This window comes from Cryptomeria japonica, chromosome 6, assembly GCF_030272615.1.
Source record: "Cryptomeria japonica chromosome 6, Sugi_1.0, whole genome shotgun sequence".
Lineage (NCBI taxonomy): Eukaryota > Viridiplantae > Streptophyta > Pinopsida > Cupressales > Cupressaceae > Cryptomeria > Cryptomeria japonica.
The window spans coordinates 168,793,813-168,815,675 of NC_081410.1; the positions used below are offsets into that span (position 1 = coordinate 168,793,813).

General features: G+C 39.0%; 1 protein-coding gene across 2 annotated transcripts in view; it reads left to right on the forward strand.

The window, feature by feature from the left end:
* The window catches only part of LOC131033280 (scopoletin 8-hydroxylase), a 345,921-nt gene that overhangs the window by 319,576 nt on the left and 4,482 nt on the right, over nt 1–21,863 (forward strand). For both annotated transcript variants that reach the window (XM_057964457.2, XM_057964456.2), the window contains one exon: nt 12,272–12,339. In XM_057964457.2, coding sequence (XP_057820440.2) covers nt 12,272–12,339 — 68 coding nt within the window. The remainder of the gene's footprint in view (nt 1–12,271; nt 12,340–21,863) is intronic.

Genomic DNA, 21,863 nt, shown 5'->3' on the forward strand with positions numbered 1-21,863 from the left:
TAGCTTCTTGAAGTTGCTGGTCTACGTGTCATTGCTCCTAGAAATTCATAATTTCATGTGGAAGGGCTTTTGGGGAGTTAGCACTTGCTTGGGAATATTTATCAGCTTGGACAACATTACTTCTCTATTGAATCTCCTTAATTCCTATATTGTAAGGTTAAGTAGTAGTACTACTAACCATTTATGATGTGTTGCTTGCCCACTGCATAAGTGGAAGAGGCTGGCTTAGCCGCCTTCTTGCTTGTAATTCAGTTTATATACTCAGTGCTCCCACTGAATAAGTGGTTGAGTGATAAGTTTTATGCAATTGTCCTCCCGTTGAAATATGCGGTAGAGTGATACCTTAATGTAATGTCCTCCCGCTGAAATACGCGGTAGAGTGATTGAGTTTTAGTTTCTTGTTATTTCCCTTGGCTGGTTTATCGCCAAGAGTTCAGTTTCTATCCTGTTGGATAAGCAGAAGGGGCTGGCTTGCAGCTCGTGCATTGTAATTTCAGTTTGGTTTATGGTGCTAACGATCCTCGAAACACCGTGTGCTCTCACCCTCCCAGATTGAGATCTCGGTGAACAAAAGGTGGATGGGTTCCCTTTCAGTAGTTTGGATTATTTCTCTAACTTTAACGGGTTATGGTGTTTGCTTGTAATTCTTATTGCTAAAAACCAAAAAAATTTAAGGGGAATATTACAGTGAACTTACTATTTTTAGTAAGTTAGGGTTTGGTTGACTAGACAGTACAGTTTTATCGAGCTTTTCAAGCTCTTTCTCTAGGTGCAAAGATCATGTTTTTTAGAGCAGTATTTCATGGCTTACTATTTTTAGTAAGTGGCAATTTGAGCATTGCTATTTTTGGTAGTCTTGGGTAGGGCTCTGATCCAGTTCAGTTCAGTGGTTCTCATTGGTCAGTTTCATCCTTGATTCAGATGACAATCAGTATTGGAGTTATAAGATATTTAATTAAATATTATTTCCTTGTCCTGAGGTTTAATATTTAATTATTTTATTACTAATTAATTTTATTATGGGCGACTTTGGGAAAAAGATGTATTTTTGTTGTTAATATTATTATTTCCTAGGTCTGATGGTGTTGAGAATATTTAACATTTCATGCTTGCATTATTTTTTTATGTTGCAAGTGTCACCTAGGAAAAGTTCGAACTTTTGTCTAAGGAGACTGGGTAAAGTGGACGCCATGTCTTGAGGGGACATGAAAATGAAATGAAGTGAGTTTCAAACGGATTTGGGCGCCATTTGCATTTGAATTTCAGAGGGGAAAATCTATAAATACAAGTGCTTGGCCTTTCATTTGGGTATCTTGGACGAAATACACCGTTATGTTGTCGATTTGGCAATTGAAATCTGAGCTTTGAAGTGTGCCTTCCTAGCTAAGTAGCAGTTTCGTACTTGAGAGACAGTCTCTAGCTATTTTCATGTATTCTCAGTATTGTTAGTGAGTGTTTTGGAGTGTGGTTTTGCTGGTCTACTGTAGTTCGAGTTTTCTTGGGTGTGATTGGGTTGTTGTTGTGGCGTACAGGTAAAACAATCTTCTGCTCGTTGCTCCTTGTTGTTGGAATAACTTTTTGTGGGTATCGATGCAATCTCTGACTATACCTTGGGCGATAAATTCCTCCAAAGGGCAGGTGATATTGTTTTGAAATGATTTTTTCCTTGCTGGTCGAAATTTTCTGCTAGGACATCTTTTCCTTGTTGCCTTGGGATCCATGCCTTGGTCTCTGGACTTGGAAGATTGCAGGTTTGAGGTTCTAAATGTTCGTCTTGGCCATATATCTCATTTTCTTTTGATTTGGTGTGATTCCGTGTGGATTTGAGTGAGTTGTGAGTTTTTTGGTGTTGTTGGGTGTGGCTGGTTTTGTGTGTTATCAATTTTCAGATTCAAAACAGCAAGTAGTGTTTTATGTAGTGTGCTTTTGATAGCTGATTATCATTATAATTTGTATTGGAACACCATTCTATATTATAAGGTTAAGTAGTAGTACTACTAACCATCTCTTGAGTGTTGCCTGCCCACTGCATAAGTGGAAGAGGTTGGCTTAGCCGCCTTCTGGTTGGTTGTTCAGTTTTTGTAATTATTGTCCTTCCGCTGAAATATGCAATAGAGTGATAGTTTTTGTATAAGTCCTCCCGCTGCATAAGTGGTAGAGTGATAGAATTGAATTTCCTTGTTATTTCCTTGGTTGGTTCACTGCCAAGTAGTTTAGTTTCTAGCCTACTGGATAAGTAGAAGGGGTTGGCTTGCCGCTCGTGCATTGTAATTTTAGTTCAGTTTAAGGTGCTAACGATCCCGGTAACATTGTATGCTCTCACCCTCCCAGATTGGGCTCTCGGTGAACAAAAGGTGGAAGAGTTCCCTTTCAATTGTTTTGGCTTATTTCTCTAACCTTAACGGGTTGTTGTGTTTGCATTTTAATCTTATTGAAAAATCAAAAAAAAAATTGTCGGGGTTACTACACTATGTACTTGTGAAAGTTGAAGGATTACTATCTTCATTGGAGGACTTGGTAATCTTTTGGATTTCTGCAACAAGTAGCACATTTTCCTCTTCTAGCTTATCCTTCTTTGCTAGAAGTTGTAATGTCCCCTTCTCATTGATGACCTTTCTGTGGTCCATTAGCCTATTCCTGAGACCTGTAGGCTACGTGGAATGAAGAATGAGGGTCCAACATTGATGAAGCAAGGACTTGCTATTTTTAGTAAGTCAGGGAATGGCTATTCTAGTGATACTATCCTACTGAGCTCTCCATGCTCTGTCACTGGGGGCGAAGATCATGCTTTTCGGAGCATTAGTTCTTGACTTACTATTTTTAGTAAGTGGCAGTATGACATAATTCTATTTCTGGCAATGGACAGGTTCCTGATCCTACAGCGTTCAGTGGTCTTCCTAGCTCAGTTTCATCCTGGTTCTGACAGTAATCAGTACAAAAGTCATAAGTAACGCAATTAAATATTATTTCCTTATCCTAAGGTTTAATATTTAATTAATCTGATTAATTGCTACTGATTTATGGAATTTAGGATTAATGTCTATTATCTCCTAAGTTTGGTGAAAATTCATGTGTATTGAGGGGATGTTGAAATTATTTAAGGAGTATTATTTTTATATTGCATCTCTAATGTTCGCCAAAGTGGTTAAGTGGGTCCATACCCTTGGCGTGATGTTTGACTCTTGAAAATGGCGCTACACTTGGGTCCACATGAAGGTGAAATGAAATGCAAATGAAGGAAGTGGAGTTTGGAGGAATTTGCATTTGAATTTTGATGGTGAGAAGTTATAAATAAGAGCCTTAGGCTCCCATTTCAGGCATCTTGAAAAATTGTAATGTTATGCTGTCGGTTTGGCAACAGAACTTGAGGCTTCGGAGTGCGTCTCCCTAGTGCTCCCCGGTTTCGTACTTGAAACATAGTACCTAGCTGCGTGTTGTATTCTACTACATTCTCAAAGCTGCCTTAGACATTTTTTGGTGTTGAAGTGATTTTGGAGACTTGTTGGTTTGCCTGTGGCTGAAGTACCTTTTCGATCATACCTCTTTGCTGAAGCGACTGACGATTATGGGCATCATCTCTCCCTTCCTTCCCAGCTCTGGCGATAAACTTTGTGAGTTTATAGCTTGTTTGTTTGAGTTTTGAATTTTTTATATTGAATCGAAATTCCTAGGTATAGCGTGGCTTTCTATTTTGCATTGGGATGCATGCAAAAATTAATATGGGGTTGTTTGGGTTGTGGTATTAGTCGGTTGTTGTTGCACGGGATATATTGTGGGTTTGGGACTGGTTTGAAGGGATTTGGATGTATATTGAGGGAGTTATGAGCATTTTAGCATTTCCATAGGCTGCTGATTTGTAATTCCAGCCTACATATTGGTTGTAGCAGAAATTTATGTTCTTATTGTGATAATCTGCATTACTCTCCTTCTCTTATCTCTATTTTTGTAAGGTTAAGTAGTAGTACTACTAACCAGTTTTGCTTTGTAAATCTCATCCCACTGAAAAAGTGGAAGAGGTTGGCTTGCCGCTTACTATCAAGCAACTTTGTAATTTTAGTCCTCCCACTGCGTAAGTGGTCGAGTGATAGTTATGTGTAATGGTCATCCCGCTGCATAAGCGGTCGAGTTGAGGTTGTTATGTAATTGCAGTCCTCCTGCTGAAATATTGCAGTTGAGTGATTCTTATTTTGTGTATCTCACTTGGCTGGTTCGCCGCCAAGTTTCCTTGTTTTACCGTTGGATAAGCAGAAGGGGTTGGCTTGCCGCCCAAGCATTGCATTGTATTTCAGTTTCTTAAGCTAATGATCCCCTCAACACCGTATGCTCTCACCTTCCCACATTGGGCACTTGGTGATCAGAAAGTGGAAGGGTTACTTTCCCAGCATGTTTCAGTTTATGATTTCTAATCTTAACGAGTTAATTTCTTGTTGATGTTATTGTTGGCCTTAAAAATAAAAATAAAAATAACTGGGATATTACAGAAGTTCATCACAACGCTACACCAATGAAGCTACAAAATGTTGAGCATCATGTTTGACTACTTCATGTGTTTGTTTGCCCAACTCCACTCGTGTAGTCCTGTAATCAGCAGCTTGCATTTCTTCTTGTGGCTTGTCTACAATTGGCTCAACAATTTTGGCCACCTTCATCCTGTTACTATCAATTGTAACCCTTGAGATCGTCTTCGCCCTTTTGGCAACCTTGGGTTTTGATTGCTTGAGATGCTGAAAATCAAAGATGTCAAGAGAGATTTCTTGCTTCTTTCTTTTAGGCGTAAAAGAACTAAGCCATGGAGGTAAAGTCATCAACTCTCCTTGAGCAACGGCTAAAAGTGAGGGAGAAGCAGTTTCTCTTTGAACAATAGTTGTCATCCTAGGAGAAGTTACTGCTTGAACAACAACTATAGATTGCTCATTAGTCAAAGGCCCTGATGATTGCATCATGAACTCATCAAAACTAGAAACAGAAGTATCAATCCCTGACAAAGGGGCATATGTAGGATTATCCTCAAAGATATTCATCAAATTCTCTTGAGGATGATCAAGAGACAGCTCTACTGCTGAAATTCGGAATGACTAAGATGATATCCACCCGCTGAAACAAGAACCATAAGAATTGTGGAAAAGGCATCCACATTCGCATTAAGAGATGACATAGGGAATTCCATTGGGAATCTGAAGGGGAGCTTCATGAGGTGATTCCAAAATGGATGACTCAGGAGCATTATCTGATTGTAGTTCCTCTGGATCTTCCACATCAATTGCATGAATATGAAGCTGAAATATCCCTAGCCAATTTTTTTTTTGAAAAAACTTTAAAACAAGTTGGATTGCAATAACTGAGATGATTGTAAGTTTAAGTTAGAATATAATTCCATATGCTGAAACAACTCTACCCAGAATGCGCCGTGGATGGCGAGCATTGGTCAGAGGATCTTTAAAACAGTTGCTTATGCAGAAAACTCTAACCAGCATGGCGCCGAGATGGCGAGCATTGGTCAGAGGATCCCCTATTCTAAAACTGGAATGGGAACTCTACGCCAAGTATGTGCTACCCACTCCAAACGGACAGGGGCGACCATATGACGGAGTAAAAACTATAATGCTTGTTAGATTAGTAATGCAGAAACTGAAAACACTCAACACCCGGAATGTGCTTTCCAACCCAAGGAGGGAGAGTAGCTACCATAGGGTGGAGGATTAACTTATTACAACAACTTTAAGTGAGTTTAAGAAATACAACTAGAAATGAAGCATGGTACCAAGACTGCCAGTACTACTGTCAGCCTTTACAATGAGTGGATTCCTCTTGTTCAAATCTTGTAGAATTTATAAGGGATCACATTACATTATGGAGAGCCATTATGAACTTAAGTGGAAATACAAAATCCAATAGCTTCAAAGATCAATATACTGGATCTCCCGATTCCTGTTACAAATCTGCACATTAAATGCATAAACAGTAGTCTATAGGACGACTTCACATGCTCATATTCTTCACATATAACCTCCAAATGACCAGCAATCATATGCAATAACCCTTATTAATGGAGATGCTTAAGACAAGACAAAGAAACCAACCCAAAAACCATGCAAACAACCTGCACTAATTTCAATGCATTCCCAAATGGTACGGTATAGCAGAATGGTACGATTTGCTCTCAAAATTCAATGCAAGCTTCTAAAATGCTACAAACTTAGGAAATGCAACGCCTAGGTCAGACAAATGCAATGGGCTAATACCCAGAATGATATTTTTGGTGTTTTCTGTTTTATGAATGAAAAACATGCAGTCGCGGTTTCCTGGATGCAGAAAACTGAATACACTACAATGCTTAAATGATTAATAATGCAATACTCTGAAGATAAACTACTATCAAATGCAATACATAGAGATTAAATCACCACTAGTTGTTGTCTTTCAAACAAGAAGCGATGCCTGTGCTAGAAGGCCTTCATTCCTTGAAGCAAATCCCAGAGCCAGTCGGCAGCCAGACAAAATTCTGCAAAAAGATTCCTCCATGATGCACAAGACTCCAATATATAGATTCCTTGAACTCCACGAAACCCTAAATGCAACTTCACCTCAAACCCTAATCTCACCTTCAACATGGCGTCCCATCTTTCCTAGCGCAAAAGTCAAGATATTTAATAAAGTCTTCACCTTGGTAAGTCACGCCTTGGTTTTGACTTTGGCTTAGGACAAAAAATTATTAAATCTACTCCATGAAAGCGCCACCCTTAGAAACCCCCTTTTAAGTTGTCATTAAGTCATTTGACTAGGCCAAGGGGTAAAATAACATTATAATTATAATGTTATTTAAAATTGAAATTACTTGACTTCTCAACCTTGCATTCTGGAGCTCGAATCTGTCTACGCCTTTTTGAGTCGACTGAACAAGAAAAGGAGATTGCCTGATGCCACCTGGATACTGCCAAAAATAGAACTTACTAAAAATAGTAAATTCTAAGAATTGCCTCGAAAGCAGAGATGGATATACCGTTGCGAAGCTCTCTGAGCAACCAGAAAGAAGCCGCCAAGGAAAACACCCAACATGAACAAAGTCCTCCTCAAAAATAGGAAACCCTAATTATACCTTCCGACTGGCCTCCGAGTTTCCAAACAAAAGACCAACGGTCGCAGAGAAAATCAGGTCCAAGAAGGGGACATTACAGAAGCTAAGGCTTTTCTTTCCCTTGAACTGTCACTTCTTCAGGAGGAAGTACCATTGCCCTTCTAACCTTCAACTTGATTCTTATACTTGAAGATGATGCACCTTCCTTGTTGTCTACTTTGATTTCATACTTGAGTCTGACAGGTCTTGTAGAATCGTCTTCTTTTCCAACCTTAATTTTAATGAGTCTAACGCTGTTACCCTTGAGCCAAGTATTGGTATTAGCTAAGATAGGCTGAAATCTATCAAGAATGGAAGTTCATTCCTTATGCGACCATTGAATTGACGGAAATGGTGCTTCATCAACTCTCTTTTCAACATATTCAGGATCAAGTACCTTTCTATCATCAATCATTCCTTCTGGAATGTTTACCAAGTTTAGGTCAACAATTTGTTCAAGAGTGAGCCTGCAATAATCCATCTTACGAACCTCCTTTTCTGTACGAAGATCAACCCAAATGTCTTCTATCCAATGCACATGCGTGAAGGACTTTTTGATCTTCTCCTTCGTGCCTCAGTAATCAAAATCTACTCTTGGCTTGAACCTCTTGAGTTTTATTTCCTGCATTTCGATCTCCATGGCCTTGGCTTTGGTGGATGTAATGAGGGAATAATGGCCAATTTTCAATGGGTTATTTGTAGAAATTCCCATTCCAACCTTAGGTTTAACAGATTGATGTGCATGGACAGCCATGATCTGTCTTCCCAACTCCATAAGAATGATCTTATCAGTTGGATATCTAGGAAGCATATATGGCTGGCAGCTATAACATCCAACTCTCATGTAAGTGAAACTTGGGAATTGAAGGAATAGGCAACCATATTCATTCACCTTTTCCCAGGCAGAATCTGACTCTCCGGTTTTTCAATGTCTTATCAAACAAGCACATATAATGACCAAAGAAGGCATCGTGGACCCTTCTGAAGTGCAATATGCTAGGTCTCAAAGGCAATTGGTCATAATAATCCCACACCGGTATAAGCGAGCGATCACCCTTGGTAGAAAGACCAGGGAAGTGTCTGAGTGATGCTGCTATATACACCAAATATGAGTTCATGTAGAACGTCATGGTGGAAGGAACTGCTGCAAGTTGTTCACAAAGGGTATAACTGATGATTTCACCCCAAGAGATGTGTTGAGACTGCCTTATGAGCATGATGAACGTATACATCCATGGTTCAAAAACATTAGAATGCTCTAAATCCATCATCCTGCTGGGAAGAGTGATTGTGTCTCCGATTTCCCACTTGAAATCACTACGGTACAACTTTGCCCACCTTGTAAAAGCAGCCAGTGGCTCACTAATCCATCTATTGATATGGTGTTTGCAATCTTTTTCTCTTGAAGCATAATACTCAGTTGCACTATCTTTAGAGATTTGTATGTAAACAGGTGTCGGTGGTATCTTGAAAACCTTCTCAATAGTATCCGTATCAAGCCAGATTATCACTTCCCAATCATCATTCCCAATAGTTCTTGTCTCTTTGTCAAAATGATTGGCACAAGGAAGAACGAACTCAAGTTCTAGGGCAGCCACTGGAAAGGAAGAAGCATGGTGAATGTGGTTGTCCAACAGGCACTGCATATTGCTATCCTTGGGATCCTCCACCCGTTTAGCAAACTCTAACATGTCAACGTGCCCTATTTCCGTATCTTTGATATGCTCCATGGAAGTGAAAACTTGAGATGGAGAGATCTCATTTTGGTACTTATCATATTTATATTTCATCTTCTTCTAAGAAGAAGATGACGGTAGATCAGTCATTGAACAAGAGCCTAGTATGCTGCAATGAAGATCTAGAAGTGCCAAAGCAACATCAAGATCAGCCGAATGAAACATATTTCTTCTTTTCAATGGAAAAACTCTATCCCTCTTTGAGAGGAAAATGATGAATAAATAGGAACGCTTGGAAATTCGCTTTTGGTCAATTTCAGATCTTAGGAGATATGTTACAAGTATGTAAGTGGGGTAGGACATATTCGCAATCGGGTTTGTAAAACCCGAATGCAAGTATACTTGTAATAAGAAAATGGAAGAATGTGTGAAAAATGGAATTTTGACATGGAAAAGATAATGAGAATGGAATGTGTGAGCAAGGGTAATGAATGCGGATGAAATAGGAAAGAATTTTGGAAGATTATCTCTATTTAAATCTCAAGAGAATGGGAAAAACCTTTACTTGTAATCAGGTTTTTAAAACCCGAAATTGGAAAGACAAACTTTTTAACAACTTTGAAACTTGAACTTTTTGGCAAAAGATGATTAAGTCTTTTCAACCAAAGGGGAAAAACTCACTTTTTCATCTTACTTGCAATTGAATTTTAAAAACCCGAAATGCAAGTAAAGAGGGAAAAACGGAAGGGGAAAGACAATGCAATCCATAAATTACATTCAAGACTTGGAAAGAACGGGGAAGATCTCTCTCAAACCTGAACTAAAACAAAAACAAAACATACATCTAGAATGATCAAACAAGGAATGAAAACAAAAAAGAAAGGAAATGAAAGCAAAACAGAAAGAAAACCTTACCTTGCTTAATCAAGATGCCTTTTCAAAAGATGAAACAATCCTTGAATGGAAGAACCGATTCTTTAAATCGAGAATAAAACCAAAACCCTTGCCATGTCCAAAGAGAAACAAGATTGCAGAAAAAACGGCTTACAATATGGAGGAAGAATGGGTCAAAACCTCATGGAAAACCCACGTAGGAAGAATAGGAACCAAAACATCTAAGTACCAACTGCAAAACGTGGCATTCCAAAAACGGCTTATGGAGTGAAAAACGCAGTCAAAGAACAATGAAATGGCAACCATACAAGCTGCAACGTGTTTCAAAAAGCATGAAATCCGCCTTGAATTCAAAATGCCCCCTCATCCCATAGATTCCTCCACCAAAATTGATTAGAAGTTGTGGCAAAATCAAACTCTAAAGGGAGAAGAGCAAGTCGAGTTCTTGAGGAAAATAAACAAGTTTAAAATGCCTTGTAAAAGACATGTAATTGGGTTTTTGAAACCCTCTTAAAGTTTAAATTTGCTTCACTTTTCATCTCTTAGGCAAATCAGGTTTGTGAGAGAAAAGAACATGTCAAAATAACTTGTAAGAGGGAAATAAAATCCCCTTTACAAGTTTTAATGACTTAACTTAAAAAAGAACTTGCCATAGAGAAATAAAATTCCCTTTACAAGTGACTAGAAAGACAATAAAACATGTAATAGGGAAATAAAATCCCCATTACAACTTAGAATCACTTAAGTAGGAACTTTTTAAAGAAATTACAAGTTCTTTTTAACTTATAATTTTAAATTTACTTGTAATATGTCCAAAAAGTTCCTACAATGACTTAAAAGACATAAAGCAACAAGGGGGAAATAAAAAGCAATTACAAGTTTAAAAATTACATAAAGTACATTTGTAATTGACTTAAAATTTCCCTACAACACTAAAACAAGAGTACATAAAACTTGCAATTAAAGGAAAATTTCCCACCTGCAGTCAGGAAGAAAAAACTCGAAATTGAAGAAAAGACATAGCAAACGAACTTAGAATGCGATGAAACTTGAAACGTGCATCAAGGATGGACAGAGGATTAAGCCAGTCCAAGGGCAAAGAAGAATTATGCCTCGGTAAGCATGCCTTAGAGTAAAATTTTTCATTTTTTAACAAAAATTTTAAAAGGGTTGTCCATTTTTGTGAATACAAAAATACAGACACCAACTCTCCGAAAGTGAATTGAAATGAAATGCCATTTTGGACACCAAAACATAAAATTATTTGACTTATATTAAAGCCAAATATTTCTCCAAGGGGGACACCAAATATGCTCCTTATTATTTGACTTGGATTAAAGCCAAATATTTCTCCAAGGGGGATGCCAACCTAAGCTCATGTTTTCGCATTTTTGAAACATTAAAACCTTTAATAAAATATTTCCAAGGTGGACTCCCAAATAAGGTATAAATAACTTAAGTCATTTAATTAATAAATGACTTACTCCATTCGATCATATAATCAAGCTGGAGAAACTGAATCCAATTTGCTTGCCAAAATTAGAACCAAATCACTGGATCATCATGTTGAGTTGGATTGCTAAAAATAGCCTGTGTTGCAATGGCTTAGTTTGAAACCCTAAAATAGTGCTTACTAAAAATAGTGTCTCCAAACTCCATTAGGGCACAAACTGGGAAAGGACTGTCACTAACCAAAAATAGTAAGTCCGCCAAAAGTGAACAGATGGAGATGCATGTCACACTGGTGCAAAGCTCTCAAAAAACCTTGAAAATAAACTGCCCTTGGCTTCACTTACTAAAAATAGCATATTGCTAAAAATAGTAAGTGTGTCCAAATGCATTTTAACCACATTTTGAGCAGCTGTCGCAACTTACTAAAAATAGTAAGTCCATAAAATTTCTTAGATTTAGTTGCATGTCACACCATCATGAAGCTCTTTAAAAACCCAAAAGGAATCTAGAATCAGAACTGTAAAAATCCAACATGCAAGTCACCAAAACTACTAAAGCATCCTCCTATAAAATAGGAAACCCTAATTACTGCTCTTAACTAGCCTACGGGCCTCCGAAATAGGCTAATAGCCAATTGAATTGACCACTGTTGAGAAGGGGACATTACATACAATAAATATATTTCAATATACCTTCCAGTTTTCTCAATCACAAGGATGTTCAATTAATGGAAAAATAGACACTCTAAATTGTAAGCCCAGTTTACAAAGTAAACATAAAATGTGATATCAAATATGATGCTGATAAACAGAGCTTAGTCCACATACAAATCTTGATAAAGGGGGATCCTATTGTGCATCAGGTGCAAGAAGTTCATATTAGGCATCATCTTGTGTATGTCTAAGGAATCTAATTATTTAGAAAAATATAATCAGTAATTAAGAATCTTGTGACTCATGTTAAGTTTTAGAGGAAAATACTGATACCATTTTAAGGCCTATTGGTCTATGCATGTTGGTCAAACATTTTTATTTTTTTAACTGTTGCTAGTTGAAGGTATCAAGTTTTCCTTCACTTTTTCTTCTTCATTTATTTTTGTCCTGATCAGTGTTTTGATTATTTGATAATTGTTCAGACAGCCAAAGGAGAAAAAGCAAGTGGCATAGAGCGCAATACATTTGCATTGTTTATGCAGCCTAATTGGTACGTGGGTTCTTTCATATATTACATAATAATAGAAAATTTTCTTCCAAGTTTGTTTTACCTCGTAATTTAGCAATTGTCGGTGCAATTTTATGAATGTTGTCTGATTCAGGGTTTCATTTGTCAGTAATGTGATCTCTCAATTATAACTTCCCTAGCATTATATTACAGATGTATTTCCTTTTGTGACTCGAGCCATTTTTAATTAATGGCTTCTATAACTTAATGTGAATGATGTAATGGAAAACTAGCTTACTTTGCAACGGGAATCTGATAATTCATTTTGTGAAATTTGGTTTGTTGTGCAAGACATCTTTTGAATTCAGATGTAGCTATGTTCATTGTCTAGAACGTAATATAGAACTAGTATAAGTGTATAGAAAGAATTCCTTGCAAGCACAAATGTATAATACTCTAACTATTAACATTAATTTGTTTCTATAGAAAAGTTCTTTGTTAACTCAAAATTTTATATTAGCATGCCCATCCCTGATCTCCACTACTAAAACTTACTAAATCACTTTCCTCTATTAAAAAATATTATTCCAAAATCAAGTTCCTCTATTAAAAAATATTATTCCAAGATTGACTATTAAACATCAATTCATAAGCAAATGAATAAATTAACAAATTTAAATAAACTCATACCACAATGAAGTGATACAAGAGTTTGAAGTGGAGAAACTCTTTGACAAAAGAAGGCCCCAAGTGCATTAATGAAGATGGCACCTTGAAATATTACATTACCTAACAATCTCTCCACATCATAAATCATAAGAGTTTTCAGAAAAACAAGAGAACTGGGTACAAACTTAAAGAAAATGGATGGAGAACCTCTATTTTCTATAGAGGTGAAATGAAAAGTTATGTATATAACTCCAAGCATCTATATTTGCTAACTTGTATTGGTTTGTGCCCATGTGGCCTATTCCTCATGGCACGAGCTGTGCACATATATGTGCAAAAGAAAGGAGCCACACTCCAATATTCACTCTAAAGACTATAGAGATACCTAAGAAAGGAGTTATACTTGAAGAACTCTTAGCTAAAGACAGAAAAAGGTGTAGGTTAATCTAAATAAATACATGAATAAACCTCTCACCATCTCACTATTATTTCATTTTCACACATTGCCCCATTGCAAATAGGGACCCCCACTTTTTCTTGCTTTCTAGGTTAGTTGTTGAGTTTTTTTAGCTATTAGCCTTTCATTTGGAAGAAGTGTAGTATCCCAGGTGGCTAAGATGTAGTCAAGTCAAGGCTCCCTCTTTTAAGAATGAAGTCAAATACAACACTTCCTTTGCCCAACCAAGCTTCCGACCTGCCTCTCCCAGCACTGCCAGTAGGTGCCCAAGCCCACTCGTTTCCCTTCCTTCTCCCCTCATTTCCATTTCCTTTCATCTTTCCATCTCACTCCTTCATCCCACAGCTCCTCCATCTTTTCTACCTTCCACCTCCCTATGCCTTCACCACATTCTCCTATCCTCCATCTCCCTTTTCTTTTCCATTTCCCCTCACTTATCCATCTGTCCTTCCTACCTTTCCATTCTACCATTCATTCCCATCTCCTTTCATTACCTCTCCATCTTTCATCTTTCCACTCACCATTCCTCCCTTCCTTCCACTTCCTACCTTTCCACTTCACCCATACCCTTTCATTCTCCATTACTTTATTTCTCCTATCCCTAGCTCCTTCCTTTCATCTACTATCCTACCTTCCATTACCCCCACTTCATATATATCTTCTACCTCTTATACCTCCCAACTCCCTTTTCTTTAACCGACACCTCATATCATTTATCCCCTTAGCCTACCCACCTCCTATCCCAATTCTATCCTAATTAATCTTCTTTTCTACCCTAACTAGCTCAAACCCCATCTTAACCTACCTATCCTAACCTACCGTCAACCCATTAACTACCTCCTACACCCTATCCCTTCCTTGCTACGACCCCTTTGCTATTCCCTTATAACTCCCCATGTCCTGGTACCTCCCTTATCACCTTTCCTTACCTTTTCCTACCCCCGCAGCTCTTATCAAACCCCTTTCGCACCTTCCACTCATCCCTACCCCCACGGCTTCTCCTTACCATTCCCTTCTTCCCATAGCACCCTTTCCACCTTATTGACTTCCATTGCACCCTTTCCATCTTACTAGCTCTAACTCTCACTACCTTGCCACGCATTGCTCGAGCCCCACAAATTATAGGATGAGGCATCATTCTAATGCACCGACACAAGCATTCCACATGCGTTGTGATTTCTTATGACTCCAAAAGGAGAGTGAAAATTTTTAAATGCATTTACAATGCCATTTTATAAACCGACCAAATCATCAACATTTTCTTTTCCCATTCAAAGGCACAAACTAAGCCTTGTCCTTTCCTATGCCCATCCAAGTCGGCGGCTAGATCACAATTCCTTTGCCTAGCCAAAAACGAATTAAACTCTTGTGATTTTCTTTGATGCTTTTAAGGCACAAATTTTGACTTGAATGAATCACCTTAGATATAAAAATTTGGCTAGGGGGGCATGGAATTCAAGGGACATCCCGTCCTTTGACCAAGGACGTCTTGTCCTTTGACTAGGGACGTCTACACTATTGTATGCTCGAGCCTCCTTAAGCCAGGAACATTTCATCCTTGAGCCAAGGACGTTTCGTCCTTTGGCTAGGGACGCTATCACTCAAGTAAACTATCCCGTCCTTTGACCAAGGACATCCCGTCCTTTGACCAAGTACCTCTATAACTTGAAATTTTAAGACCTCTCTTGGAAAAGCCAACATGTCTTGGGCTAACTTCGCCTTAGGATACACCATTCAATGAATGCCATTTTGAGAGATGATATTGCCTTGGATTTAAAACATGAAGCAATCCATTTGATGGGTGCAATGAACAAAGAATTTGTCATCTCCCCATCCTTCGCCTACACCAATCAACAGATGATATCGAACCATTAGGCTACTCAATGAGAACAATTGATTACACCCATACCAAACATGATATCAAGCAGACCATACATCATGATTGATTTAATAAGAATTTCATACCATTAACAATCCTTAGCGATATCCTCAAGATAACTATGGTATTGAAGGTAGTGAAGCATATTTTGGAACTAATGAATGGCGAATACAACATTGGTGTTATATAGTTTTGGTCATTCATTGAGAACTACTTGGCGGGCAATATGAAAGATATAGTGATCCTCCTTGTCCTATATAATCTCCAATGAAGTTTGAAGACAATCCGAACCTATTGATGTTATGTTCGCACCGTGCCAAGAATTAGTGATGGAGAAGCGAACTATATGTTGAGTGATCATTATAATCACTCTATTAACAGCGACTCATGTTTGCCCCTGAAAGGATAATGGCATAAAAATTACAAGAAATTACGACATATCGACCAACTAAGGCCAGTGCATGAGAGGATGATGTTCGAGACAAGTATCGACTTAAAATACTATCAAAGTAATAACAAACATCGAATGATGTTAAAAATCAACTTAAAGAGATTGCAGGAGTTGACAAGGAACGACAATTAAGATCACATTAGAGATTATCATTTACCCAACATAACAAATGCCACCTAACATAAGAGAATAATAACGATGAATCATAATGAGTTGCCAATAACCGATGACCAATGGAGTTGACTATCTCCCCAGTCAGCGATCAAGAAGGCTTAACGTTTGGGCAAAAGCAGCGATAAAGAAGGCTTAATTTTTTGGCAAAAGCAGCGATATGTTACAATGGATGTGTAATCCCGAACATTACAGAAGTCAAAACCATATGAGGCATAATCGATGAAAGAGATCAATATCAATTAAGATTCAATAATCACACATACCGATTTAAATCAATAATTAGTGACAGCATCAGGATATCGATCGATCAAGAAATATAATCAAATATGATTACAAGAATATTAGCAAGTATCTGTAAACAAGAGAAGCCGACAATTTGAGAAGATAATGGCTAGATAACAAATCAATTGCTCATACCAACATCGATTACAATACCAATTAAGATGAAAGATCCCCAATCCAAATTTCACCCAATCTGATCCAAATTAGGAGGTTTTGTGCAATGTTTATTTGCTGATAAGTCTTTGGCCAGCGTATATTTGGATGGGGTTTGATTGGTTTTGAAGTTTAAGCAAGATTCTTGAATATTACGTAAAAGAGATTGCTGATTTAACATAACAAAATGCATAACACAGAAGGAAGATAATCAAGAACTTTCATTTTTGCTTAAAAGAACAATGAACATACCACCAGCATGTGCTCATAGGTCTGATGTAAAATTCCAGCCAATGATATTATAGAAATCAGCTCCAAATAATGGTAAAAACCTAAATACACTCTAGGGTTTGAAAACCTTCATCCCAAAATGTAGTGGTTGACTAAAATAGAGCTGGAAATAGATAGTAATGATCTCTAGAAGGTCGGCCCTATAACCAATTGTAGAAAATCTGCCCTCAAACTGATAGATCTGCTCATAAATCCTCAAAGAAGGCTGTCATATGCACACTGAAGTTGTACTCTGATGGAAACTGATACCCGAAGAGATGGGTTTTCAACCAAATCTCCCAAATCTTCTAGAAGTTGGCGTTCTTGGAAGCCCTAAGTTGTTGAAACCCTCATGCAAGCTGCTGATTTGAAAATGTAGAGGTAAGAATGAGAGAAAATGTTATGAAAGCTACTTTTTATAACTCCCCAAGAAGTTCGATCCATGAGAGGGATCACTTTTTGGCCTTAAAACTTAAAATTGAACTTGAGGGTCTGTTTTCTCATTGGCAAAATGGACCCCTTTTAAAAACAACTTGAGTTACTAGGTAGGGGATCACTTTTCACTATTCATCGTTATGTTTTTCAGTTACTATTCATTTTCACTATTCAAATAAGGCCAACATTAGAATTTCAATTTTAACCATAGAAATAACTTCCAAAAACCAACTGAAAGACCTGCAAAGCGCCCAAACTAGATCCCACAACCCTGAGTTGGGTCCCATACCACCTTGTTGACCTACGGGACCCCAATAGTAGGTCAACCTCCACCAAAAAATCTGAGAGGACTAAGGAGGTGACATTACAGTCCTCCCTTCCCGAAATTGCAGAGCTGGATGTTAAAGTATCCTCTCACTTTCCCACATGGCATCCTCCAAAGGCAAGTCCTTCCTTCAAACTAATACTCCCTGATGACTTTGTTCCTTAGCCACCTCTCTCTCATGTCAAGAATCTCTGCAGGAATTAGTATCAACCGGCCTTCTTCATCCAAGGGAGGCAAATCTGGTGATGAAGTAACATGCTATCCTAGAGCCTTCTTCAAACAAAACACATGAAAAACATTATGTATTTTGCTCTCTGAAGGTAGCTCAAGCTCGTAAGCAACCTCTCCAACCCTTTGGAGAACTCTGTATGGTCCATAAAATCTGGGATTGAGCTTTTCAACCCACTCTTGAGTGTACTCTGCCTGTAGGGCTGTAGACGCAGGAAAACCATATCACCTCCCTCAAAGGTCCTCTCTATCCAGTGCCGGTCAGCATAAAGCTTCTGCTGATTCTATGCCTATTCAATGTTATCTTTAAGTTCCTTAAGGATATCTTGACTGTCCTGAAGCCACTCACGAGCTCTAAGTGCTCTACTATCACGCAGTGCCAAATCCACAAACGACGGGGCATCATAACTGTATAATGCTCGGAAGGGAGTCATGCCAATAGACATATGATGCGTAGTATCATAACAATAGTCGCCCAAGAATAACCATCACACCCATGCTCTCTACTAGCTCGACACATAGTTATGTAAGTATCCCTCAACCCACTTGTTGACAATCTCTGTCTGCCCATCAGTTTAAGGATTGCAACTGGTACTAGGGGTCAACTCAGTACCTGTAAGTCGGAATAGGTCCTACCAGAATATACTCATAAATCTGCTATCCCGGTCACTGACAATGGTCCTTGGAAGTCCATGGAGACAGAATACCTCACGAAAGAATAACTCTGCCACCTGTGAGGCTGTGAAGTCTGCTACAATAGGAAAGAATTGTGCATATTTTGCAGTGTTCCATGGGCGTTGGGGACAGGGGGACGGGGGGACCAAGGGCCTAAGTTTGGGGACGGCGGGGGGACGACGAGGGGACAGCGGCTGGGGGTGGTGCTGATATAGTTATACATATACATATAGTATTTGAAAAACTAGTTTTGAAAAGATGTATGACAGTATAACAGTATAAGAATTACATTTCAAATGAAACTATAGGAAATTTGAAATACTAAATCTAAATACCAAGATTTCTTCAATGCTAATTGCTAAATAAAAGTTGACAAATGAAATTGTCAAATTGGAGATTTCTATTATATCGAAAACATAAAATATGAATATCTAATGCCATTGCAAAGTCTATAAAGATGATTACATGATCCATCATTACAATGAGTAGCCAAATACAAATACTAATAGCAATAGCATTGTAAAAGAGACTAGAGTCAAAGACAAAATGCCAAAATGTAAATGACAAAACTCAAAATGTAGCTAATGGAGGCCTCTAATCATTTGCGAACTCCTCATTGGAACTGATGGACTCCTGAAGATCAAGATACCTCAAGCTCACACCAACCAGCCCTGCATCTGAAGTGGTAGGATCATCCTCATCAATCTATGAAGGCTCCTCTAGCTCTACATCCCATCGTGTCGTTGGACTCTCCTTGTACACAAGTGTCTTGCAGTCCATGAGAAGCAAAGCACTGTGTACAACCACAAGCTTCTCTGCTCTCTTAGAGGGAAGTCTGTTCCTCTTAAGAGAGAGTGGATGAAGCTATATGTAGACCAGTTCCTCTTAGCAGATGAAGAACTGGAAACCTGGGATAGCAAACAGATGGCTAGAGTGGTGGTCAAAAATTTCGGGCCATGACAATTCCACCACAAAAGTGGGTCCTCCTGTGCCATAGTTTCTATATCCATCTTTGCCGCATCTGAATAACCTCTAAGAGTGGCAAATCTTCCCAACTCAGTGCAAATTGTGTCGGCATCTCTAGAATCAAAGATTTTCTCTATGCACCTAAAGAAACCCGCCTTCACCTCATTGTCCTGAATCAATGTCACTCTACCCGGTCTAGCCTTGTACCACTTAGGATTCAAGGCAAAGGCAGCCATATGCAAAGGAGTGTTCAACTTGTCCCATCTGTGTTGAATGATAGGCCGGATTTTCTCATTATAGAATGCTAGAGAGGGATCCTTCACTCACACAACAGCCCTCATTTGGTCAAGCATAGAGTCAATGCACTCATACACCTCTCCAAGGTTAGGTGCATTCCCATCCCCATATCTGATCACTTGGAATACTAGAGAAATGATGGAGACAATATATTTCGCATCAGTCCAAAACACATCACTCTTCACTATCTCCTTCACCCTTCTCCCCTGCTCTGTCTTGGCCTCAGCCCACTATTCCACTCATTAGTCATAACCATGAGTTGCAATGCCTCTTGCAACTCAATCATTCTCTCCAAGAGAATGAAATAGGATGCCTATTTGGTCTCAACTGGTTTCAATAACTCCTTCGCGAAGGTCCTAAAGAGTGCGTGTGAAGTGTGGTGGTTGCAGATAAACATCTGCACATCTCTCGCATCGGTGACCACTCCTCTAATCTAGTCAATCTTCCCCATGTCTTTGAGTGTATTGTTCATGGCATGCACACAACATGGGGTCCACCAAATGTATCTATAGGCTGCCTCAATGAGTCTCTCTATTGCTACACACATGGGCTGCATCTATCACTACTTGGACCACATTTTGTGGCCCAACCTCCTCAATAGCCTCCCTAAGGACCTAAAACTGAAAATCAGCATGTTTGCGATGCCCTGTACAATCAATTGCTCTAAGGAAGTATGGGCCCTCTGCACATGTGACCATAATGTTGATGAGTGGACAATGGCTAATGTTCGTCCACCCATCCATAACTATGCTGCACCCCGATGCCACCCAACATGCCTTCATCTTCTCCATCAAAATATGATCTTGGAATAGCACTTATCCAAGATCGAGGTCCTCATTTTCGTCTCACTTGGTGGCACATAAGATGTTCCTCCCTTTGCCACCATAGCCATCATCTCCCTATAATAAGTAGACCGTGTAACATGAAATGGAATGCCATTGGCAAAGAAGAACTTGCCAATGGATTCATCTATCTCATCTCTTAGCTGCACATTAAACATATCAGCAATGGGGTTACTCTATGGTGTCTGCAACCTACGTTTCCATGCCCTGGTGGCACCAGAAGTGGAAGTGGATGGAGATCCAAACATCATTCCTCTCGTCTGCGAAGCATGAGAAGTATGTGGCAGATTTTGGTTGTGTTGAAGGGCTGCCCTAGCAAACAAAGTAGTAGGCATTGAAATATTTGTGTCATCTGGAACCCCCCAAAGCCTATTAAACTCAATTTTGTACTTTATATTTTTAGCTTCCTCTAAAAACTTACAATGTCTCACACCTTTTCCTGTCCAAAAAAGAAAGTGTGCATTCACCCTACTGATGCTACCAAACCATTCAGTGTCACAAATGTTGCACTTCCACTTCCTTGTTCCCCCACTTGAATGTGATGTGCCTTGTGCTGATATTCTTGAAGCAATCTGTTTGAGAGGAGACTTAGGATCAAAAGGACCCCTAGCATACGGTGCCAACATGGTGTAGACAGGGTAGGGAGATCCAATGAAGGACAGCCCCGCCTTGCAGCCTATAACACAATCAGTATGAAAGATACCGGTAACTGGTTCACACAACACAATATATAACCAGGAAATCAGAAAGAGAAATCCTTATAACTGTTAATGAATTACATATGCCCGTAGGCTTTACACACGCTGGACCGCAACCCAGGATTACAAAACAATTCTTACAACTCAAATCTATGATCCGCAGATCATCTGCTCGACAATTCAGCCTCCAGTAGTAGTTTGCATTGTTCTGCACTGATCCGGACCTCAGTCCCTCCGGACCAGAATCTCTCCGAAAACTACATCTGCTCTGAATCTCTTCTTCCTCTGACCTTTGTCCTGCAAAATGAATCTTCAAACTTCCTCTTTATACCATTCGCAAGCAACATCAACTCGGGCAAGTCGGCCAAAGATCAACCGGTTCATGATGAAACGTGCAAACAATAATATGTCAGGTCCAAAACACCATCTCCCAACGATCCGCAAGTTACGGAAACCATCCGCAACCCAATTCAGCTTCGCTTTACACACTGCAAGACTAACCGATAAGAACACACCAACATCGGAACAATACCGGAATCGATATCTCACCAGAATCAGATCCAAAGGCCATGAATCTCGAATATGATTAAGACGACGATCTCAAGGTGATAAATCCAAATCCACAACTCAAAATCCAAAAATATGAAGAAATGCAACGATCTCCAAGCAACTCCACTGTTAACTGCTCCAACTGGATGAACTACTCCGGTGCTCCTGCATCACAACAACTCTGAAGGGCAACCTATACTAGCTGGTGTACTCGCC